At 42.5% G+C, this 24,799-nt stretch overlaps 1 protein-coding gene across 5 annotated transcripts in view; it reads right to left on the reverse strand.

Annotated features, from left to right (window-relative positions):
* SLC4A4 (solute carrier family 4 member 4) overlaps positions 1-24,799 on the reverse strand; it is a 268,875-nt gene that overhangs the window by 221,436 nt on the left and 22,640 nt on the right. For all 5 annotated transcript variants that reach the window (XM_073340388.2, XM_073340382.2, XM_073340384.1 and 2 more), the window contains exon 2: positions 17,613-17,686. In XM_073340388.2, the coding sequence (XP_073196489.1) occupies positions 17,613-17,685 (73 nt within the window). In that variant the 5' untranslated portion in view covers position 17,686. The remainder of the gene's footprint in view (positions 1-17,612; positions 17,687-24,799) is intronic.

The raw sequence follows: 24,799 nt of genomic DNA on the forward strand, positions 1-24,799 counted from the left end.
AATAGCCCAAATCTGGAGGGGGGGAAAAGCGCTAAGATACATGTATTTTACTGCATCACAGCAGCAGTGTTACGGTTAAAGAAGAGGCTTCTCTTTTAAGCTCCTGTCTGTTAAGTATCTGACACTTTCCAAAACTTTAAAAAAAAATTGTAATTTGGCCTAAAATTGCTTATGTTTGTTCTCAAATATAAAGATCTTCACTCCCCATCTCTTTTTTTTTCCCCCTTTTTTAAAGCAATGGAATAAAATTCTACTTGTCCATTTTTTGAGTTAGATAAAAAGTTCTTGATTCTTTATTTTCCAAGTTCCTTGCCCCTCCAACACCAGCCCAGAATAAAGAGATTCTTTACACTTTAGGAAATTATTCAGACATTTCTTGTGTACTCTGATTACTCAACCATCTTATTTTTAAAAGCTTCAGACACACCTGCCATGGATTCAATTCCTGATAAAGACAAGTGCCTTTGATATGTTTGAACAACTTTGGTTTATCCACTCATTTTACAATGTACCATTGCAGAGCTTCAGATAAACACACTTGTTCGACCATTGACTGAAGTATGTTTATCTGAAGAGGTGATCCTAGTCACATGTGAGAACAAATGTATTTATCTGAAAGTTCGATCAGTTCTTTTCCCTTAAACTCAGAAATTCAGTTATTGTTTCCGATAGCCATCATCTATCTCAGTTGACTTCCATCTATTTAGTCTTTTAAATCTTGGCAGTTAACCCACAGATACAGCAAGAAAAAAAATACTGATTATGCAGAAGTGGGCAGAGGTGCAATTGCTGTGGGAACCCAAACTTTGAAATTCCAACTTGTGTGCATTTTGGCCAGTATTCTCACCCCAGGAGCCTAAGTGATTCAGCTGGGACATCTGTTGGAGAAAGAGAAATTCTTCAAGGAAAATTAAACGATAGCAAACTAAGGCCACTTTACTTTGGAATTGAGAACATCCACACAATGGTTTAATGCACTTTAACTAATGTATGTTAACTTCACACCTCTAGTTAATTTGCTCTTTACTTTCCTGAGCGTCCCTGTGTACACATGGCCTAACGCAGCTTCAGCATTAGAGTGGACAAGGACTCCTAAATTTTAGGCCTCTCTGCACTACTAGCTTTTATAAAATTTGCAACCAAGCTGTAACATGAATAAATCCATCTGCACTTCCCAACCACACACACAACATGGGTCACATGCAATCTCTTCTGCTGTGGATGAGGTTCCGATCTCATTCATGAGTAGGACTGACATGACTTAAGCTGTGAATGCATTAAAAAAAAAAAAAAGTGATTCTGCTATAGAAATGGGAATTCCTAGCCCCATCTGCATAATTAACTTAGCCACTTCAGCCGACTCCCGGGCCCCTGTGGGCTGGAAAATTCCAGAGCACATGGCACCATGTGAAATTCTTGATGACCAACACCTGGAACTCAGCCAGCATCAGATAGCTACCCAGATCTTCCTGGATTGTGTAGATGGGGACAGTCCAGTCGGCACACACCTGTCCTGGGAAACCTGCCACTTTGTGGATGTTAGTTGTAACAATATCGGATGAACATATACAGCCTGATTACATGAACGAGATTCTCTGTGTTCTTTACATGGGGTCTTTTGGAACTAAAACTAAAAACAAAAGGCCAAGTGAAAAGTGTGTGTTAATTTGGCCCATTTTTGCTGCTTTATAGAAAACATCTTAAAATACTCAACGTTTTTCTTCAGAGACACATGCCAGAGTTCCTTCCCTAACTCCAGCTGTTGTAAGTCTCGGCATAACTGGTCATGCAGGAAAGACTGCACCCCAAAATATTTTACATCAGGAAGAATTTATCCTTTGATGCTTTAACTTCTAATTCACAACTCTCAAACTGAGCAAAAAGTTATTTCACTGGTAATGTTTTTAAAAAGCTATTGTTTAATAAATGAAAACGCCAAAGCAAAATTGCACCAGTAAAAAAAGGGATGAGATTTTTGTTGAATGATTGTTGTATCTATTGAGGAAAGGGTGATTTCTTGCGCAGAAATCGCGCGGGGGGTGGGGGATCTATATTTACATGCCAAAAAACTGTATGCAGAGTACAGTTCTATAAACCAGAACAATAGATAACCTAATGTAATTTGCAGATTTTCTCAGATCAAATCTATGGTTTCAATTCACACTTCATGAAATGTAATTCCACAAGAGTACAACACATTCAGATTAGCACCATAGGAGTCAATTTTATATTAACGTGTGTGCTGAGACACACGCATCCCAAAAAACAATACTCGTTAAAAGAATAACGTTTCAACATGGAGCTTACAAGTAATGCTAACTGTAAGGTTGTCCATGCAATCTGAACTCTACCCTTGTGTGCACATACATTACACACATTTCTGTAGGAACCTTGCCTCATTCACTGTGAGATTCACTCTTGTGCACAGAGATAGCACAAGGCTTGTGCATTATTTAAGTTTCACTAGAGTCCTGAAGTGGTGCACAGGCCTTGTTCTGGCGCACTGCACAGAGCCACCTTTCCCCTTGTGTGCCTGGGTTGGACAATGCACAGTGAATGGGGCAACTGTTCAATATTTATTTTTATCCTCACTGTTCAGCACATGGACCCCTGCCTCATTCACTGCACATCATCCATCTTATCCGCTAAGAGCCTACATGCACTCAGTTACAGAAATATACAGCCAGATCTATCCTAGGCTTTTGCTCTAAATTTCAAATAAAGCTGAGGCCAAAATACAGGGACAGACATACAGGACGCCATCTCATTCACTGAACCATCCAACTTGCACATTCCAGGTCTGATCAGATGACTCCCATTGACTCCTTCAGTGGGATTTTCACTGACTTCGAAAACCATCGGATGACAATGTGAATGAAACAGAAGTCCTACAAGAAAAGTAGGAGGCAACTATGCCTTTAAAGACTGTATTGCAATGCATATACGCACAAGAAAAAAAAGAGTTACTGGATTATCTGAATGTTGGCATCCTGGCAGCCTTAATGTTCTTTCCATGTTTTTCGGTAAGGTTTTTTCTATTTGTTGTTAGTAAAGAAAACAAAAGAACAAACAAAAAGTTCCATGGTGTGGGACTACTTGGAAGGCAGCAGGAAAAGGCTGTGTTGGATCAAATGAAAAAAGGGGGTAGTCCTGCCTCATTGAAGCATGGATACCTGTAGAGCAACGGTGGGCAAACTTTTTGGCCCAAGGGCCACACTGGGGTGCGAAACTCTGGAGGGCTGCGTAGGGAAGGCTGTGCCCCCCAAACAACCTGTCCTCCCATCTGCCCCCTCCCACTCCCTGACTGCCCCCCTCCTCAGAACCCCTGACCCATCCAACCCCCCTGCTCCTTGTCCCCTGACCACCCTCTCCCAGGACCCCACCCCCTATCCAATGCCCCCTGTTCACCGTCCCCTAACCGCCCCCTCCCCCCCAAACCTCTGCTCCATCCAACCACTCCCTGTTCCTTGTCCCCTGATTGCCCCCTCCCAGGACACCCCACCCCTAACTGCCCCCCTCCCCGGGTCCCCACACCCTATCCAACCCTCCTGACCCCATCCACACCCCCACCCCCTTACAGGCCTCCCGGGACTCTCACGCCCTATCCAAGACCCCCTATTCCCTGTTTCCTGACCACACACACCCCCAGAACCTCTGCCCCATCCAACCGCCCCCTGCTCCCTGTCCGCCCCCTGGGACTCCTGCCCCCTAACCCCCTTACCATGCCGCTCAGAGCGGCAGGAGCTTGCAGCCGCGCTGCATGGCTGGGGGGGGGGGGGGCAGTGGGGGAGGGGCCGAGGGCTAGCTCCCCAAGCTGGGAGCTCAAGGGCTGGGCAGGATGGTCCTGAGGGCCGGATGTGGCCCACAGGCCGTAGTTTGCCCACCTCTGCTGTAGAGCCTGGTCACCTTGCTTACACAACTCCAAAACTTTGCATCGATCAGAATAAGCACCCTCATTCCGTGCACACCTTCAGACATTGAGGAACCCACTCAAACTGCTTATCTGCACAAAGGTGCAGTGCAAATGCAATGCCGGGAGATCAACAGTTATTGTCAGAGGCAGGGAGAGAACTCAGTCTGCACGGACAATGTCTGTTTTTAAACAAACCATTACAACACAGTAGAATAGAATGGGTTTTCACCACTGAAAAGCACACAAATCTCAAATTTCTACCCCAAATTGCGAAGGTGATAGAGCTGTTAAAAAAAAAAAAAAAAGTGACAAAAAGTTCCTAAAAGAAAATTTTAAAAAAGAGCAACATCTGTCCCTCTCACCATTCTCATCCACGTTCTATTCTCTTCACACTCAAAACCAGCTGACCCATTTTTGCTCAAAAAATCACACAAACGCGCACGCGATCACCACTGGACAGAAAATCCATCTTCAAAAATTTCAGCCCCAACAGAGAAAAGTTGGAGAAAGTGGTAAGCAACTGGAAAAGGCTTTTCAGAATGGAAATGTGTAGGCAAACTTCAATGATAGGCATCAACACACACGCCACCTATAATACTTTAAATCAATACACAACTCTGATCTACTGGAAGTTTCTAAAACCTAATCAGATCCTTAGGACAGGCTGACAGTTTTATTGGGGGAAATGAGGGCAGGGGGACAGTTGCATGGAACAACAAACTATATTATCCTCTCCAAGAAAAAGATTTTGACGAAGGGTAGGGTGCTCCCGCAGTGGCATTAGAAAAATTTTTATAGTAGGGGTGCTGAAAGCCATTGAAGAAAATTGTAAACCCTGTATATAATGGAAACCACTTTGAGCCAGGGGATGCTGCCACACCTGCAGAACCCCTACTTCCAGCACTCTGTGCTCCTGAAGAAACCTTTATCTGGACTGACGCAGGTGTCGAAGAAAAACCATACTGACTGCTGGGTAATACCTAGGCCATCAGGAGAACTAAAGCAGACATTTTCATTCTTCCTATCCTCCTTTAAGTTGCAGCATGCTAACATGCCGCACATGTATCTTGTGAAATTTATCAGACATAACCATTTGCATTGAATGGTTCTCATGGGAAAGCTAAATTATCCCAGCAAGTAGGAAATGTCTCAAACATAGTGCATTGAGAATGTGTGTCAATTGCTTCCTGCCAGGCACTCTGGGAGGAGAGTCTAGAAGTTTATCTCAGAACTCACAACAATGTAAACAAATGCCAACCACTTCCTTCAAGTACATTGAACAGGAAAATCTCTTACTTAGCCACCTCCCTTGGGGGGGGGGGGCGGGGGGGAAGGGACATTAAACATTTCTCTCCCTTGTAGAATGGGGAACTGCAGCTAAGTAATGCAGATGCTTGCCTGCGCATACACAACTTAAGTTTCACGTTACCAAAATCTGCACTGTGCACATGTGATCAAAAGGATTAAAGAGATTGTCTAGTTCTGTTGGCAGCATATTTAAGTATTAAGTCTACAAGCTTACTATGATGTGTTTCTATTATCAAGCTGACCACAGAATTAAAGTGTCTCAAAGAAGGAGGTTGCTTTAACGCACCATGGGAAGCACCTCGCCCTCTTATATCTGACTTTCGCATCTGGTCAGGGCAATAAGATTTCCTTGTCAAGAGTCACTACTGCCCTTTCTGTTGTGGATACTGTCCCCACCCTACACCTGCTGTTTCTTTTGATATTAGAGTTCCACACATTAATCGAGGTTATTCACTGAGCCCAGGCTCACGTTTCCAAATGCTCAGTTAGGTTTTATGTGGTGCCTCAACACATCAGGGTTAAGTTGTATCTTCAGGTACATGGGTGTGACCCCTACAGAAGCCACGAAACTCTGTGTTCACCTTGGAGATAGATCTTGGTCCTTACTGTAGCTCTGTAGTTCTCTGGACTCTTCACCCATTGGCGCTACTGATGAGCCATGATATTCATCAGGAAGCCACCCCTCAGTCATTTGCTCCTATGTATGGAAGGCACCGTGTCCAGTGGATAGGGAAATGGACTGGGAGTCCAGAGACCTGGATTCAATTGTGCTCTGTCACTACCTTGCTGTTTGACCTTAGCTAAGTCACTTAACTTCTATGTGTCTTTGTTTCCCCTCCCATCCTCGGTCTTGTCTACTGAGATTGCACACAGCACAACAGGACCTCTAGACGCCACACCAGGACAAGTTAATTTATTAACGTGTTCCTGGTTAGATTAATTATTGGGCAGTATTACTATACTCCATGGCTCGATCTGGACACTCTGTAACTTCTTTACTTCAGTCTAATGAATTTTCGCTAACACTTTTGCAAAGATAGAGCAGTAAGAGAGGAATTCTATTCTTTCTGCGTGGTCCTTCATGAAGTTATACTCACTCCATCAACTACAGCGGGTTAGCACACACTAGCAGCCAGAATGACGATGTAATAAACTTGAAGGCCACTGCAAGCATTGCAGTAGGGAGCTTCATTGTAAGCCCCCACTTTCAGTGGTTAATTATAATTTTGCACCAACAAATTACCTAGGAGTCTAACTCTATCATGTTGAACAGCAGTCTGAGGGTGATTTTTTTAAGTTACCAGAGGAAGAAAACAGGCTTTTTTCTTTTTTTAATGTTCTAAGAAGCTTGTTCAGATGCTTTTTTGCACTCTAATACCCCAGTTTGGATTTAAACATTCTAATGTTGTGCATACCTAGCCCTCCATGAGTAAAAAGCACTTTGCTAATCTTAAAAAGAGCTGGTTAAGACTGTTTGCAGATACCTAAGTATGCATGCATTTAAATCAGTATGGAAAACAGCATAATATGTATGGGGAGCATGTCATTTTCACCTGGTTGTAAGATTATTCTTCTCGGGACCTGCCTTCACACCCAGTGCATCAATCTGCCCCCAGCAAAGCCTCCTGAAATTCTATTAACCACTTTCATTTTCAAAATGGTAACAGAAAGGGATACGCAGGCCTAGAAGTTTTTTGCAAGTCTCATATGCTTTCAGTTTGAAATTTCAAATGTAAAAGAGGTGAAGGATCCCAGGCTCTATAGCAAACTAGAGAGTGTATGAAGTTTGAAGCAGCAGATGTAGAGGCTCAGCAGAAAAGCTGACAAATTTGTCAGGCTTATTGATAATACAAGAGGGCACCAGTGATCAGCGACACCACTATCTATCTATACCTATATAAAACAAACACCACCACCACCACACACAACAACAACCACCCACTGATGGTAAAAGAATGTTCAGGTTACAAAGTCAAGCACTCAAAAGTTAGGGAATGACAGAATTAAGATAATTTTCCACATTTCAGGAAAAAATAAATAAATAAATAAAATGAATTTTTGTCTGATAAACATGTAATTAAACTACAACTCAAATGAGGCACCTTGAGTGCCCTGTGCCCCCATTCTCCATTATGTGCTCAGACATATCTAAACATTTAAAGGGGCGAGGGGGAAAAGGTACTTTTCAACACTTCTAATTTGCTATTCTAAAGCCCCATTTTGTCAAACAACTACGACATTTCTTGAAGCATAATACCTTCCCCCAGTCAGTTACACACTAGCTGAACTCCACCTAAGGTTCTACGTGCTTTTTTTATTAAGATTAACAATGGGATGTTTAATATAATGACAACAGCATGAATGCAGGGCACAGATGAGGAAAACAACATGTAAATAAATGAAATAATTTTTGATAATGTCTCATCAGGTCACTGGAACTTGTGGGTCTTCCAAAGGTCAATTTAATCTTCATATAAAAACGATCTCTACAGTCCTTAAAGGTTCACGTGTAATGACACTGTAGTCAGCTTGTGCTGAAAGGCACTTGAATAGGATGAAGAAAAGGAATACTAGTGGCACCTTAGAGACTAACCAATTTATTTGAGCATAAGCTTTCGTGAGCTACAGCTCACTTCATCGGATGAGTGTAGAATAGAGGAGATGTCTGAATCTCAAGCTTTCTCAATTCCAAAAGCATGATTTTTCCCTCCCTCACTCCATACCTATTGATCACCATTGTGTTAAACTGAAAAATTCCTAAGAAGATTTAACAGCTTTTCTGAAGCTTATTGTAGAGGTGGTTTAGTGCTGTCCCTTGACACCTACAATCCCTTTCAAGTAGGGAGGCATCACACTGAAAGTAAAATCAAGATTTAAGAAGTGAGAAGAACTTAAACTAAAAAATAAAAAGTGCATTCTTCATCAGGCATCTTAAAAGAACATACACAAACCTGAACATTTAAATGAAAGAGCGGATATAAGCAACCAAAAGATGCAGGATTGATCTACAAAAGAAAGGGAATGTGTGCAGTGGAATCTGGGAAAGACACTCACATAACTGAGTGTAGTTTCTGTGTGACAGATAAATGTCTATAGCTGGCAAATGATAAACTGATCAACATCGTTAAGACAGAAAACAACGAGCATGTTTTGGGTATTCAACCTGAGGTTTTTATAATCTATTGTTAGACGCTTACCCACAAACCTGTAAGCAGCTTTTCTGACTCTTCAAGTGTGAGAGGTTACACAACCTACAGAACCTGCCATGCCATGAGCTGATCTAATCAGGTCAACGCCACTTGGATCCTAATCAAAGGAGAGGATGACTTCTGAAAGAGCAGCTTACATACATTATAAAATGCTATACAAAGTGTTAGTCCAAGGTTTCCAGAAATGAAAACTGATTTTGAGTGCCTCTGGTTTGTTTGTTTTTTGAGACACCGGATTTTCACACACATCCTTTAAAAATCAGACTCCCTTAAGGTGTCTCAAGTGGTGCATCCAAAATAATGTATTGCTTTTGAAAACCTTGGCTTGAATTGTCTTTTTCAGAGTATGGAAATCATCAAAGCAGATAGACCCAATATTAAACTGTGTTTGGTATTATAGATGCATATATGCAGATAGGAGCCATATTTAGGTATAAATAAGTGGCTTGATTTTCCACAGCTGCCGAGCCCTATGGATCCCATTGACTTCAGTGGGAGCTTTCAGTATTCATCCCTTCGGAATATATTAAGCCCCTTCCTTAGGCATAAAAGTTTGAAAATTTTGACCCTAGTTCTTCTAATTGTCTGAGTAGGAAGGACAAATTTTGCAAGTATGTTGCACTCAGCTGTGTTGGAGGACAGGAGACTTATGCTGTTGATGAACTGCATGCCATTAAGTCTAGAGGAGATAGTCTTTCCTCCCCATTATATGCACTAATAATTCCTGTGATTAGGGAGAAAACCAGGGCATTGGTTATTATTGTAGAGAGTCATAATTAATACATAATTTGTTTAACTTAAACTTGCCTCTATCTCACCGCCTCAAAAAAAAAAAAAAAAAAAAAAAAGAAGTGTTTGTAGTCCACTAAAAGTGTCCCCATGACACTTAGAGTAAATTGCCAGCATTTATTTCAGTGCCTGCTCAGGTGTTTGGCATATCAATTGAGGCATCACAAGAACTCTGCTACCCACAACTTAAGCACAAGTGGTCAGGACTGGGAGATCTGAAGCTGCCTCCTGCATGTCATAGCATAGCTGCAGCACGCATGCATGCACGAGCAACAGAAGTGTTTGTCAGTGAAACTAACCACCTAAATTCCAAGGCACACACCCCCGTGCTTTAGAGACTGAAATGTGAGTCACTATCATTGAAAGCCACTGCTAGCGCACATCATTGAAAGCCACTGCTAGCGCACGTAGGGGCATGAGTGTTGGGAAAAGTACACTGGATGATCAAGAAAAAAGGTACAGAAAATGCCTATAGGGATATAACAGAAAGATGGACACACGAAATGACAGACCAGAACAGACGAAGGATCCACCTAGTCCAGTACCCTGCCGCCGATTTTGGCAAATGCTGGGTGCCTCAGAGAAGGTATAAAAGCCCTTATGCACCTAATTCTGCAGTATTACTGTACATCACTAGTACATCCTAATGGCACACTGCTTCTGGGTATACAATTATGGTTTACTATATTGAGGATGCAGTTTTCTTTTAAAAGGGAGATTTCACCTACATTCTGGAGTACTCCAAGGTCAGACTCCTTGATACAGGGCCTGCATTTATCCCCATGTCCACCCTCCACGCTGATGGGCCTCTATTAAATTAGAGTGGTTTTTAAGGGCATGCCTACACTGCACAAAAAACATCTCACTCATGGCAGCGAGTCTGAGTCTGGGTCAACTGACTAGGGCTTCTGGGACTCATGCTATGGGGCTAAAAGTAGTAGTGTAGACATTCCCACTCAGGCTGGAGCCTGGGCCCTGAGGTCCCCGCCCCTTGCCAGGTTTCAGTGCCCAGGCTCCGGCCCAAGCAGGAACGTATACAGTGTTATTCTAGCCCCGTTGTGTGAGCCCAAGTCAGTTGAACTGGACTCCAAGACTCACTGCTACAGAGTTGTTGGGTTTTTTGTTTTTTTTTTTTTTTTGCAGTGTAGATGTACCCTCAATAGTCTGATTCTCATTTTATACCAAGGCCACTTTACTCTGATCTGTCACTGTAAAGGGGCCTTCAACTGAGCATAAATATGAAGTGTGCTCATTTTAAAGTCCCTTTACACTGCCTCTCAATACTGTCCAAAATACACTCACAATATTGTCCAAAAAGTCTTGGAATAGCACTGGACCCGTGTGAAGGGAACAGACACCCCCTAGCAATCGTAAAGAGAATTCTAGAACACAAAGAGCCCATATTACAGGGGTGGCCAACCTGGGGCTCCGGAGCCACATGCGGCTCTTCAGAAGTTAACGTGCGGCTCCTGGTACAGGCACCAACTTTCCAATGTGCCAGGGGGTGCTCACTGCTCAACCCCTGGCTCTGCCCCAGGCCCTGCCCTCACTCCACCCCTTCCCACCCCCTCCCCTGAGCCTGCCGTGCCCTCGTTCCTGCATGCCACGAAACAGCTGATCAGGAGGTGCGGTGAGGGAGAGGGAGGCGCTGATCAGCGGGGCTGCTGGTGGGCAGGAGGCGCTGGGAATGGGGGGTTGGGGGAGAAGAGCTGCTGGGGAGCATATTACCATGGCTCTTTGGCAACGTACACTGGTAAATTCTGGCTCCTTCTCAAGCTAAGGTTGGCCACCCCTGCCATATTAGCGCCACTGAGTTACAAGGCAGCCCTGGCAGCACTCACCAGAGTAAGCCCAGCTTTGCTGCTTACAGGCCCATAGATCAAAGCAATGAATATTTCTTTTTTCCTTAGACCAATGAAGAGTAAGATTCTTTCCCAATGGCCAGTGAACACACAAACAGGGAAAGTCAAGCAAGAAACCAGGATTGGTCCTAAAATCTGACTTTATCCACTAGGCCAATTCTACTTCTGTTCCTCTCACTCTTCTCCACCTCCAACCTTGACCTCTCAGGCTCGGCCTCTCCTTTCCATCTGTCTTTGCTCTACTTGCCCTCTCATTCTTGCGTCACGAGGAATGGTTAAACAGAAGCACCCACTGGGCCTTCTCTCTATACCCTTTGTTATCTTATACACTAACCTCTCTTTCCTCTTACTATTCTCTCCTCTCATGGAAACTCCCCAGCATTCCATAGGTCACCTGACCAGTTCCATAGCGTCCACTCCTCACAGGGTTCTAATTTTCTGACTAGGAAACTCTTCTTGGGATCGTTTCTACTTTTTGAGATTAAAAATTCCATTCATTTACTCAGCTCTATTCATTCAGTCTGTCAATTGTCTGTTAATTTTTACCTTTCGCTTCCCAGGAGGCTTTTTTGTTTTATTTATTTGATAAGTTTTGTCACTTATCAAGTATAATTAAGAATAGCTTCACTTCGTTTCTATAGGTTTTGATTTATTGCACAGATTATCAGTTTTAATTGGTCTTTCTTTGCCTTTAGCAGTTATTGGCTTAGGTGACTTCTCAGTATTTATTTCTATATCATTAATGAGAAGGAAATAAAAAGTGAGCCCAGATGGCAGTGAACCAAATGAAAAGTCACTAAAATACAACTCCGTCTTCCATTAGAAATTCCACAGCCATGACTGGACCTCCTTGCCATATTTTAAGTTTTCCTAGATTCAGAGTCCAAGACCAGAAGAGACCATTGTGATCATTTAGTCTGACCTTTATATGCATTTTAGGTTTTTTGTTTAAAAATAACCTGAAGGAATTCAGAAAGGGATGCGGTATCATGCACAGCAGAGACCGGCAAATTTTATATACTCATTTTCTGTCCTAAGCGGTCATGTAGTGTTGTAGGGCACTAATGAAGAGCTGCTGTGTCTCACCCCAGAGGCAGACATGCCAGCAAGGGGGGAAGGGATTCCAACAGAAAGAGTTTGCAAAATCCCCATAGAGCAATTTGAGATCCCGCTAAGCAAATGTTACCCATGGTTCCTGGGTACGCGCATGTCCCAGTGTCCTGTTTCCAGGTGCTGGCCTGCAGCTGAGTCAAATGACCGGGGTCCCATGAGAACAGCTGGGGTGCAGTATTTATTGTAAGAGAGCGTCTATTCACACAGAAAGAGGAGAGCCCAGGGCCAGTGGAATCAATACTAGCCAAGTGGGAGCAGAACAAGTCTCAGCTAGGAAATGGTTTGGGGAAGAAACTCCAGAGCCTGGGGACAGGGCTGGTAGATTTGTACTGTCAGTTATGTTTGAACTGTTATGTTTTCTTAGCAAATCAGAGCCAAAGAAGGGGATGTGACATCAACCACAAGTCTACATGTACTTCTCAGAGAGAAACTGAGGCAGCAGACACTTAACCTGATGGGGTAAGCTGACCATAGCATGGTCCCATACACCAGCGGTTCTCAACCAGGGGTCTGGCACCCCCTGGGAGGCCACAAGCAGGTTTCAGGGGTTCCACCAAGCAGGGCCAGTGTTGGATTCACTAGGGCCCAAGGCAGAAAATCAAAGCCCCTCTGTGCGGGGCTGAAGCCCAGAGCCCTGAGCCAGGCCACCTGGGGCTAAACCTGAAGCCTGAGCAAGGTAGCTTTGCAAGGCCCCAGGCAATGGCCCTGCTTGCTAAACCCTAACGCCGGCCCTGGCTTTTATATGTAGAAAACCAGTTGTGGCAGTACAGGTGGGCCGTGGAGTTTTTATAGCATGTTGCAGGGGAGGAAACACAAAGAAAAAGATTGAGTACCCCTGCTCGACACACAGTAAATGTATATTATTACGCATACAGCTAAACAGTATGGGCCCTGATCCTGAAAAGGGATCAGCCTGCACAGTCCCAGCAAATTTGCCTCTCAAGCTGGAGTCTGTGCAGGCAGCTCCCTTGGCAGGCCTGGCGCTCTGGTTTTGCCTCCATTAGTACATCCAAAGCCCTCCACTTGGAACGCTTATTCACACCAGCAGACAAGGGGCACAATGCCTCAGTTTGACTGTCACCATTTCAACTAGCATGGCCTTCAGCCAAGTTTGGTTAGTCGCCAAGTTGGAGAGCAGGTGCGCATCTCATTCGTGTCACTTTTGCACAGAGATGGATTGTTTTTAAATTGATCATTTAATACCATATTAAGTGTATTTAATGCTGGCTGAGTGTTTGGTCCTTGCCTTTAATTAAGGAAATCAGCAATTCCTATCTTCTCCCTTAAAAACAAGGGTTAAAAGAGCCATGTCATTACCATTATGATATTACAAAACACTTTCCTCAGATTTGATGTAAAATAATTTGTACTACTAGGCTCTGTCACTGGAGAATTTAATATTCCTTTAAAAGAAAGGCCACTCAGCACTTATACAATGCCTTTTCATCCTCAAAGGACTTTCAGTGTTTAACGTGCGGGTGGCCTGTGCTATTCAGGAGGTCAGATTAGATGATCTGGTGGTCCATTCTGGCCCTAAACTCTATGACACTTCCCAAAGGTGTACTTTTTTTTTTTTTTTTTAAAGGCGGAACGGAAAACCCTGATAGTTCTTTTTAAAATGCACATTCGGACAAGCACCATTTTAAATAAAATCATTTTACAATCATCCAAATTTTGACCCAAGCTTTTAAATCAGAGCCCTTCAAATAAGACATTAAAAGCATCACAGCAGTGGAAGTGAGAAAGCACTGATGTCATACACGAAACCAGCACATTTTAAGATAACACTGAAGTCTGCCAACTACCCTGCCAACAGAGAAAAGGCTATTTGCAGCCGACTAGAATGACATCTTGCCTACAGATAAAGAAGATAGCCATAAGTTGAAAAAAGACAGATGGTAAACATGCTGGTAGATTTACTAGCGTCAAGCTATCAAATGTTAGAAAGGTGGTATCATGGCAAGGAACCTCCTAGCAGAGCACTTTAAGACAAGTCCTACTGCATTTGTATTGAATCAAGACTTGAGAGCTTATCCGAGCTGTACACAGCATATTTAATAGTATACAAAGCATAACGGAGAATTAAAACTAGAGAGGAGCCGAAATGGAAATCTTTTATCTGAACCCTCTCAACATTTGAAGGTTCACATAAAAACCAGAATCGAAATCCAAACCACTATTATGATTTGCTATTTGTATTGTGGTAGCACTGAGGGCCTTGCCCATATCTGGGGCTCCGCCACCGTGCTAGGCGCTCTACAGATAGAAAAGAAAACAAAAAAGACAGTTCCTGCCCCAAAGAGCTTATAATTTAAGTAACCACTCCTAATTCTGCAACAGCAAAATCAAAGTCTGTGGCAGTTTTGAAGAGACAAAAATGCAGCTCCCTCTGCTGTTGTCCAATTTAAACTAAACTAAATTACCAAAACAAATCAGCAAAGTACATTCTGTGGTGGATTATTCCTTGCTTATATTTTTAATTTCCACTTGTTCATTTATACTATATAAAAAATAAATACATCAGTAATTCACAAAGTCTTTGTTACTGCAAAATGAGTGACGTTTTGAGTGAAGCAAAATTAAGGGTACCATTTTATGACATTACACAACTTTTTCCCCCAAATGTGTGATAACACAAATCCACAGACATCACAGCAGGGGCAAGCAAAAGAAAAAAGGGTTTAGCAAAAATGGCAAATGGTTTTAGGGGTTGGGAGGTTTTTTATTAAAGTTTCTCTTGTTGCAAAGTCCCTAATTAAGTTCCACATGTTTCTCTGAGTCATGTGTACAGATGTTTATGTAGGTAACTCCCCTTAACATTGATGAGATCCACAGACATAAATTTCCAGTGCAACAGAGAATTCTATTCTAGTCGGGTTCCAATACAGCATCCACATCCATGGTACCCCTAACTTATTAAAGTAGATGGATACAGGGTGGGGGAAAACTTCTGGAAATGCAGGCCACATTCCCCTACATACCTGAACCCTGTCAGAGTGCCCCTCCTCCTTTACAGGTTTAACTGAGTTGCCAAACTTGAAATCAAGTACCCTCCGCCCCACTATGAAGTCAGAGCTACTACTGGCTTGAGGGGAGTTAGAGAGGCAAGATCTTATCACAAGGGATAAGGTGGAGCTTTACTTTTTCCCTTGTTCCAAACCAGGTTATTAAGTATTCTGTGTGTCACACCTATTTAGATTCCTAATTTAGTGGAATTTTAGGAATACGTCACTACCTTTTAAGAAAGGAATGTACAGTGCTGTAGATAAATGGGGCTGCTTTTCTTTTTCAAAAAACTTGACCCTGGAGCTCTGTTTGTTCCTCATTCTCACAATAATACTTACATTTTCCCATTCTCTGAAATGGAATCAGGAAGTAACCTCAGTAAACTATGCTGAGCCATATTTCCGAGCATCTCTATACAATGTTGGCCAGCCGCCAACAAAGCACCTCTTCATAACAAAAATGTGTTGTAGTTATTACTTATGCCCTTTTGATATTCATGCAAGGTAGGCAGGTAGCATTTACCCATAAACATCAGAAGTGAAATGATAACTTCACCATGACAATAAGCAGGAAATGGCCAGCTGCACACAGATGTCTTAAATTATCTTCCAAGTCTGGGGACATGCCATAGGGGCATATGCTCTCATATAATTCCCACCAGTGTTACAGTTACAAGCAGGTTAGGCACATGCCTGTGTGGTGCATTCTTGGTTAGGCAAATGCAACGTATACAAAAGGCCAACACTACACGAATAATTATTTGGGCAAAGTGCCCAAAATGTGCCCAGTGCTGTCAAAGCACGTACGAAGACGACCCATGCCCCAAAGAACAGCAGAAAGTCAAAGTGGCAACTTGAAGTCTTTTCACATTAGCACACCTGTTCCTCTTCCGATACAACACTGCAAGTATTCAAAAATGTCCATGTGCTAGCTTCCTTAACTAGTTATCTGGGGGTGTTTACGAAGTTTTGCTCTAGTACCTTGGCACTGCCATTAATGAGAACAAAGGAGTTAGTTATACAACCCAAACTCTGAGTCTATCAAAAGACTCAGACATGGAATTACAGTTCCCAGCCTCCTGTGCTGAGGAATAATATAGATACTTCATCTCTTTTCACCTCCTCTTACTCCCTGCCCCCAGCAAGGTGATAACAATTGGACTGTGATTCTTTAATGATAGATCAAATTTGGATATTCGCAAATGGATTTCCTGGAAAGATTATTAAGGGTCAGATAGAAAATCATAGTCTTAACAACCACCCAAAACCCTTCCATTTTTAATGCATCTTTAGGTGATTGGCATGACCTTTTTGCTGCTCTACTCCTCACAGCTATAACTGTGATTTATTATCGGGGGCCAGACGGCAGGTTTTATTTACCTTGTTTCCACCTGCAGTTACAGGGATTGTCCCCATTTTAGGCTTTAAAATATGGAGAAATTTTTAAAGAAAAAATTACATGTTTACGTTCTGTGCCAAAGCTTTCACACCCCTGGGGTCAGTCTCCTCTAACAGGAGACCTCCTCACCCCAACCCCTATGGACAGTAAGTGGTCTAGTTAAAACCAATAGGGTGATTTTTATACCTATAGAGCACAGCTGACATTAGTTGAGGAAACAAAACTCTGTGCTTCTCATACCTTGCAGTTTCCAAGCTATTTTTCATTTAAATGATTGTTTTGAATTGCTGGAAGCTTGATAGTTGCATTCAGAGACCCAATCACTGTATTTGGCAGATATTTTCCAAAACTATTTTCATACTTTGGGGGAGTTACACAAATATATTTAGTTTATGCAAACAAAAAATTTCAGACACTCTTGTTCATTTCTTTAAATATGGGGCAACTCTTGGCCTAGTTAAAAAAGTCCCTTTTCTCACAGAAAGTCATGGCCTGTATTTCTTCTAAGCTGAAAGAATCCCACAGAAAATGATCCTCTTAGTGTCCTGAGTCTGGTGCCCAGGAGCCAGCATTCGATACGGACTCAGCTGGGATCATTTTGTGCAAGGGTCTCCTCCATTTGTGATCCCTGCCAACGTATGCCATACAAGGTGCAATACTGATTCACAAGTGCTGCAAAATGCATTCATATTATAAAAAAAAAAAAACGAAAAAACACACCACCAAACACCACACAGCATCTCAGGGTTATTCTGTGGAGGCACGTGAATGTTATTTTGGAAATAAAGAAAGAATGCCAGCAGCGTATTAACTCTCACTTTGAAAACAAGACTCCTTAGGTGTAAAAAGTCAGGACCATGCTAATTCTTCCTGCCAACATTTCGATCGTTTTTATGATTCGTTGTTCAGAAAAATAACGATCCCTTTTCACTGAATCTGCCTGTGGCCATTTGTTTTGCTCTAATATATACATTTTAAAGAGACACATTAACCTAAGAAATATAGATCTCTTACCTTCCACTTCTTCGTCGTCACATACATGCTTAAGGAAGGAAGCCCCTCTGTCCAGCACTGCCTCATCCTCCATTCTGTAGTAATAGAAAAGAAAAAAAGAGTGCTCAGACTTCTCCTGCAGTGAACTATTTGAACCACCCCAACTCTTGGGCAGGTTAACCTGCAAACTATTGTTCATGTTATTCAGTGGGTGCAGTTGCTCTTCTTTCCGTGTCTGCTGTTCCTTCATGCAGGAGCTCCTTTTGAATGGCGCTTGGTATTAAGCTGGTCCCATGTAGCTCGAATTCTAACCTTGAGAGGGCATCAGGGGTGGCAGGTATGAGAAAGGCAATCCCAGCTAGGAGTCTCTTCTTTAAAAAAAGACGCCCATAGTAGTTTGGTGTGTCTATACACTAGCCAATAGCTTGTGGAAATCCGGTTTCACTTAAAAGCTCTTCTAAAACACACTGCCTGTAGAACCACCTACACACACAGACACACACAGTGCATACAGACAGACACACACATTCTCATGCACGATGAGAGATGAGGCATCAGCTAGCCTCTTAATACCAGCAAAGCACACTTCTCTGTGGAGAGGCAAGCTTTGTGTCACATGTTGGCCTTAAGGAAATCTGACATCTGAGGATTATCCAGAGACCAAGCTACAGCAAGTCAGGCCATCACAGCAGTCGTGTGTGCGTGTGCCAGCCATTCATTCATGTACTGATTTTCTAAATTTCTCTCTTTCATTTCTCTCCCCCTTTCCTTCTCCCCTCACCTCTCAATTTGTTCCTAATTTTATAACAATGCCAGGAAGCCCTCCTGTTGCATTAAACGTGATTTTCACTATACAATTTCACCACTAAATAAGATTGCTGAAACTTCCCAAGCGAGTGTTTGTAAACCTACTTCTGACTAGCAAATATCAAGAGTTACAGTCAAAATTAAAGGAAGCCTGTAACATACTATACTAATACTTTAATCATATTTAATATAGATAAGTAAACATTTGTCAACCTTTACCATTCTTAGGATAGGGAAACCATTCAGTGATAATTGTCAAATACACATTCTTAATTTACACACTGCAAGCAGCACTGAAGTCAACGAGGCTTTTCAGAGGGTGTAATGCTGCAGAACTGTGGCCTAAAGTTTTCTACTGACTGTGAAAGACAGGTGCATTTGGGAAATAAAACATTGCACCCTTTCCTGCAAAGGCTGAGAGGGCCAGCCCAAAGTGGGAGAATCCCTGGAAAACATACTAACACATTATCAGGTCTTCTAATCATGCCCCGCAAAAGGGTGCTCTAAAAGCAATAGCAGCTACCAGTAAATTGATTTAGCTCTTCAAGAGCTCAGAGTAATCTTGATGTCAAGCTTTCTCGGAGCAAAAACCATTCCAAGAATTTTATAAGCCAATAAGCTTCATAATTCCCCCTTGTCTCTCCATTTTCCAGCTAACAGTTTACCAGCAATTCTCCCATCAACAGTTGGGTTTTCCTCCATCTTGGACTGTTAGTAGCATCCACATTATTGTAGCCTTTAGCTATTAGTTTCCAATTAAGAAAAGCTCACTTCGCACAGCACGATTCACGAATATTTCTTATAGGGGGAGGGGCAGAGGAGAGGGGGCCAGATTCAAAACCAATAAGTGAACACCCACAGTGCATTTGTTTCTTCTGGATTACTGTAGAACAATAATTACTAGAGCACCATCTGACATGTTTAATTCTAGAGATGAGCCCAATCCAACACCCCAGACCCTGGCACCCACAAAGTTCGGATCCAATTCTGAACTTTGCAGCACAGGGCCCAATCTCTAGTTAGTATAGTCTGATGGTTTCCTCACATACTGAATGTAGCAGGTAACCAGAAGTCTGTTCTGGAGAATAAATTCCTATGATTTTACAATGTATGAACATCGTACCATTTTACAAGCTGCTGTTCCGCTGCACGATGAGATAAGATTTAACATTCTCTACAAGCTAGCATTAGCAGCTAAAAATACAAAGCCAGCACACACGCACAAAAGCCTTGCTCCAGAGTTCACATTAAATTATTCAACACTATTTGTGCAACTTTTGTTATGCACACAAAGGAACTGATTCCATGGCTCGTCGTCTATATGCAATGGGTGTGAGAGAAATAGTGTAAAATAAACTGTTGTTTTTTTTAAACAGCACAGCAGTTGCTTGCTATAAATGCAGCTGAAAACATCTGGAACAGATGGCACTGAATTTTCAGACCAAATAGAAACCTAATACACGTGTTTCTCCCTTGATTACTTCACAAAAAGTCTATTCTTACAGAGGCTTCCTCACAAACTGCTCTGCCAATATGTCAGAGGATAAGATCCTCTTTTAAAGAAGCAATATCAATTAATTTAGAACCCAGAGTTTGTGTATTTATGAATAAAGAAAAGGAGTACTTATGGCACCTTAGAGACTTACAATTTTATTTGAGCATAAGCTTTCGTGAGCTGCAGCTCACTTCATCGGATGCATATGATGCACATGTTTATGAATGTGTTTTATAAACATAACATCAATAAGAATATTTTCAAAAATTCTTTCCCGTCCAGTTTTAAACATTGCCCCACTTTCCAAACACTGCAATATTGTGGTAACGTAGTGTAACCAAAGAGTGACAGCGACTAGGGGAAAAAGAACAGAAATGCCCACAAGGAGTGAAATGCAGACAAGGCAAATGAATGGTAAAGGGAAGATTTAGTTTTTAAAATTCTATTCGAATAACTCTAAAACAGCATATGTAACACTGGCAAGTTTGGGGCTTTTTAAATATGGTTTTAATCCAACAGTCCCTTTAAGCTACCATGAGTGACACTGCACCATTATATACAGATCGCATGAGAAACATCATGAAAATCTTCAGCTGTAAGAACTTTTATTATGAGAGGGAGAGAAACATCTCCCTCCACTTCCCCTCAGGTGTCCCCCTCCAGCTGCTGATTGACTACAGAGCTTTTCCAAGAGCAGCATTACCAGCTGCTAATCAGCAAGTGACAAGCCACCAGCAGACAAACTGCAGTGAACAGCTGTCTTTGGATATTACCATTCAAGGCACCTGCATTGCACAGTTCAGGACAAACTCAAATGCTCATATCTTTAGCATTTTATACGGTTTTGCGGTAACAGCATCTAGTTTCTGAGGATCCTTAACTGTTTACAGCATATTTCAACCTTTATGCTTTCACCAAAACCTGCAGAAGGAGATACAGGTTGAATGGCCAGAACTAGTACTTCAGTTACCTTGGCTATCATCATCATGGCAAATCCCAAAGGCACATGGCCTCCTTGCAAATTGAGCAGCACCTGGATCCATCTCTGGAAAGAGGCCTAAGGTGGTCAGCTGGTAAACTCAGTTTATGTCCATCACTGGCAATCCTGTCACACCCCCAAAGCTTTCAACGCCCACCTGATCACCAGCCATGTAGCAACATTCCTTGGTACACACGTGTCAGAAGCTGCTGGTCTTCCAGTCTAATAATATGTCCACACCAAGAAAGCCGTCCCAACCAAACTAGTGCTGATGGAGGCAGTTGCTGAGGTTGGCTCCAAACATCCTCATTTCTGAGCATGTCCTGCCACTTGATATGCAGCAGCTTACAAAGTCGACAAGAATCAAAAACGTAAATCCAGTGTTCTTCAGCCCTCCTCGGAGCCCATGTTCATGGCCTTACGATAGCATTTGTATAATGGTGGTGCTACAGATCCTCAACTTCACGGCAAGTTTGATGTCACAAAGCCCCCAACAAAGGCCACTGGCAGCAGCTGCTTCTATACAAGCACCCACATCCACATCTCCTCCAGCACTATGACCCTACCCAAATATCGGACAATTTCCACCTGCTCAATGCCTCACCTGGACAGGCTGATACTGAGCTGGTTGTAATGCAGAGCTGGAGGCCACTTGATGACAATGGCTAGGGGTTCAAACCAATGCATACGGCTTATCGCTCAACGAGATCAGCGATCAGCTATCAGCCGCAACAATTCGCCAGATTGAACCCACACGACAATGTCACTGGGAAACTAGCAATTACACCAGAAGCACCACCTCCTGACTCTGACTTTCCTGCCCTTCTCAGGTTGTCAAAAGACTCCCTTTGGCCAAATTTTGGCCAGAAAGATGCATTGCAAATTTTCATTAAAAAAAAAAGTTCAGACTCCTAAACTTTGGGGGGGGGGGGGAGGGGAGGAAGTTAAATTTGGGACAGCGGTTGCATAAAGAAACAAAACTGGAAACAAAACTCGTGAAAATCTTCACGAGTTTTATTGGAGATGGGGAAAAGGGAGAGAATTGCTTATCATCCTACCAGCATACCATGGCTGCTGGGTAGAGCTAGCTACGCTGTCCCATAGTGGAGAAAGCTGGAGCTACTGGATGGAACAGAGAGTCTTAGTCCTGAGAGAGGAATGGGTCTCAACTCTAAGAGAAAAGAGGAAGAATGGAGTAGGCTTGCTATCCACAGTAAGGACATGCCATATGGGTGGGATTTTCAAAAAGCACTTGGCCTAACTCTGACATCAACAGCAATTGCTAGAGCTGGGATGAAAATTTTCATTTTGACTTACAATGTTTTGTGTCAGTTGTTGAAGACCAAAAGACTATCCATTTTCCATTTTCAGTTTCTAGATTTGGGGAAACCACATTTTCTAATGGGAAAAAAATTTCGTAGAAAAAAGTCATTCTGTTGACTTCAGTAGGAGCTGAGCTGTGCTGAGCTGGGCCAATCCGGTCCCGCCAGCTGTCCCCCAAGCTGCTGCTCCATCAGCCCTGTGCTTGGGAACCATAAACCCTGCTGGGTCTTTGGAGGAAGAGGAAGAAAAAAAAAAGCTGAGCACTTCTGAAAAATCCCACCTTATAAAAGTGAGATTTTGACAAAAAAGTCCAACATCATGGACTTAGCATCCAACTCAGGCAGTAAGGTACATACCTGCTGAGTGCTAGAATCCACTGGAACCCTCTAGTAGTCGATTTAGAAGCAGGACTGACTAGTCTAAAGGGAGTCTCAGCCACGCCTAAATCCATAAGAACGGTAGCTACAACATAGGGTCAGGAGGGTACAGTGGCTTAACGGTGGGCAAAAGGAAAATTTGGAAGAAGGGAAGTAGTGTGAAGTGGAGGGAAAACCTGAGAAGGTTTTGCTATTCCAAAAAAGCAGAGGACCTCCCATAGGATAATCAGGTAAATCAGGCTCCTTACTCTGCATAGTTCTCAGTGAGGCTGAAGCCATGCCAGGGGATGCACCTCAGAAAGTTCAGTTCCAGTATGATCGAACCCGACTTATTTCCTAAAGGACATGCAGTGCCTCAGTATTAATTTGTTTTATGGATTTTGTTTTTTTGGTTTTTTTTTATAACTACCACAGAACTCTTGTTCCTCACCTCTGACCACTTCTTTTTAAGTTTCTTTACTGGTCTCCACTTTGCACATTACATTCTAAAGCTCCTGCCAGGGATGGTCTTGTTGTTAAAGTACCTAACTGAGAGGAGATGCGGATTTGGGGTGGAATTCAAAAGCTTCTGAGAGTGTTAGGAGCACAAGTCCCAACTGACAACATCTTCTTGAGTGACCCTGAGCAAAGCAAACTTAACCCCAGGGCTTGTCTATACTTAATCGGGGATCAACACATGATCACTGCATTAGCAGTGGATTTAGCAGGTCTAGCGAAGACCCACTAAATTGACCACAGATTGCTCTCCCATCAACTCCTGTACTCCACCGGTCGAGAAGAGTAAGGGGGGGGGGGTTTGATGGGAGAGTGTCTCCCGTCAACGTTGCATAGTGTGGACCACGCAGTAAGTAGATCTAAGCTACGTCAATTTGAGTTACACTATTCACGTAACTCAAATTGCGTAGCTTAGATCAACTTTTCCCTTTAGTGTAGGCAAGGCCTCAGACACAGTTTCCCCAGCACTAAACTAGGGAAAATTCAAGCCCAACTCACAGTAATGTAGTGAGGCTTAGCGTATATAAAGTGTTCTGAGATCACCATTTGAAAGTTACTATAGCACTGAGAAGTATTAATTTTTCTAGATTGTATTTGTCATACTACTCACAGTTTAGGTCTACAATTTAGGAATCACTGCTCAGTCTACAATGCAAGAAAGGAATCTTTTAAAATTAAGACGATCTGTTTGAATGTTTGTTTTCATAAAATAGGACACATTTAGAACCTCTGACTCAGAAAGCCTGCCAAACATATAAATGGAATCACTTTCAGGGTTGGAAAGTTTGCAAGATGCAGAACAGCTCTGTTTAATACAAACGTCGGAAGTTATAGTGGGAAGGTGAAGACTGAAGGAAGGTTTCTAAAACATGTTTTAAAAGAAAAATGTTGTTTCTCTACAAAATACAGAACAACTAAACAGATGGAGTGCTGCCACCTCTTGGCTATTTAGCCTAATCACAGAGGCGATGAAGAATGTATTTATGCAAATAAGCCATGCTAGAGCAAAAGTACTGCCTTGTTACACGTTTAATTGAAATAGTTTATTGCAAAGAACTTCATTCAGTCCTTCATGCTGAGAGTAAACACTACTAGTGGTTTGTATACCTTTATAATTTATGACAGAAGAGAAGATGATTGTGATAAGAAGAGCAGAGAAGCTGATGTGACAGCACGGGTTATCAGACTGAGACACAATCAACACAAGTTAATAAAAATGTACAACATTGCTAGAGAACACAGATAATAAATCAGAAGTTTCCGATATGACTTTATTATTCTTCCCATTTTAAACATGTTTTGAAAATCGGGAAGAAACCCAAATAAGCTTTAGACTTAATGTAGAGACATTCAGCCAGCTCAAGCAACCTATGTGGGTGGCAGACAGCTCTTCCAATGAGAGAACCAAGTTTAAAATAGCAATCCCTTTGTAGTCAATGAAGTCAGTAGGGGCTGAAAGCATGGAAAGGCTCCAAGGAGGAAAGGGGATTGTGAACGTCAAGTCACTTAACAGCAATGCCTATTGGCCAAAACATAAGCGACATTAGCAGAACTCTGAAGGGAGGTCGGTTCAGCAATGACTGTGAAACATGGACTCCCCCTCCTAAGAAATAAGACCTCTACTCACTGCAAAATGAGACCTGTATACAGAAACGTGGGAATTGGGTAACAAAGCCTGTACTGAAGTCTGCACCTTCATAAAGGCCATCTGCTTTGCAGGGCCTGGATTTCA

Source organism: Lepidochelys kempii, chromosome 4 (genome assembly GCF_965140285.1).
Source record: "Lepidochelys kempii isolate rLepKem1 chromosome 4, rLepKem1.hap1, whole genome shotgun sequence".
Classification (NCBI taxonomy): Eukaryota; Metazoa; Chordata; order Testudines; family Cheloniidae; genus Lepidochelys; species Lepidochelys kempii.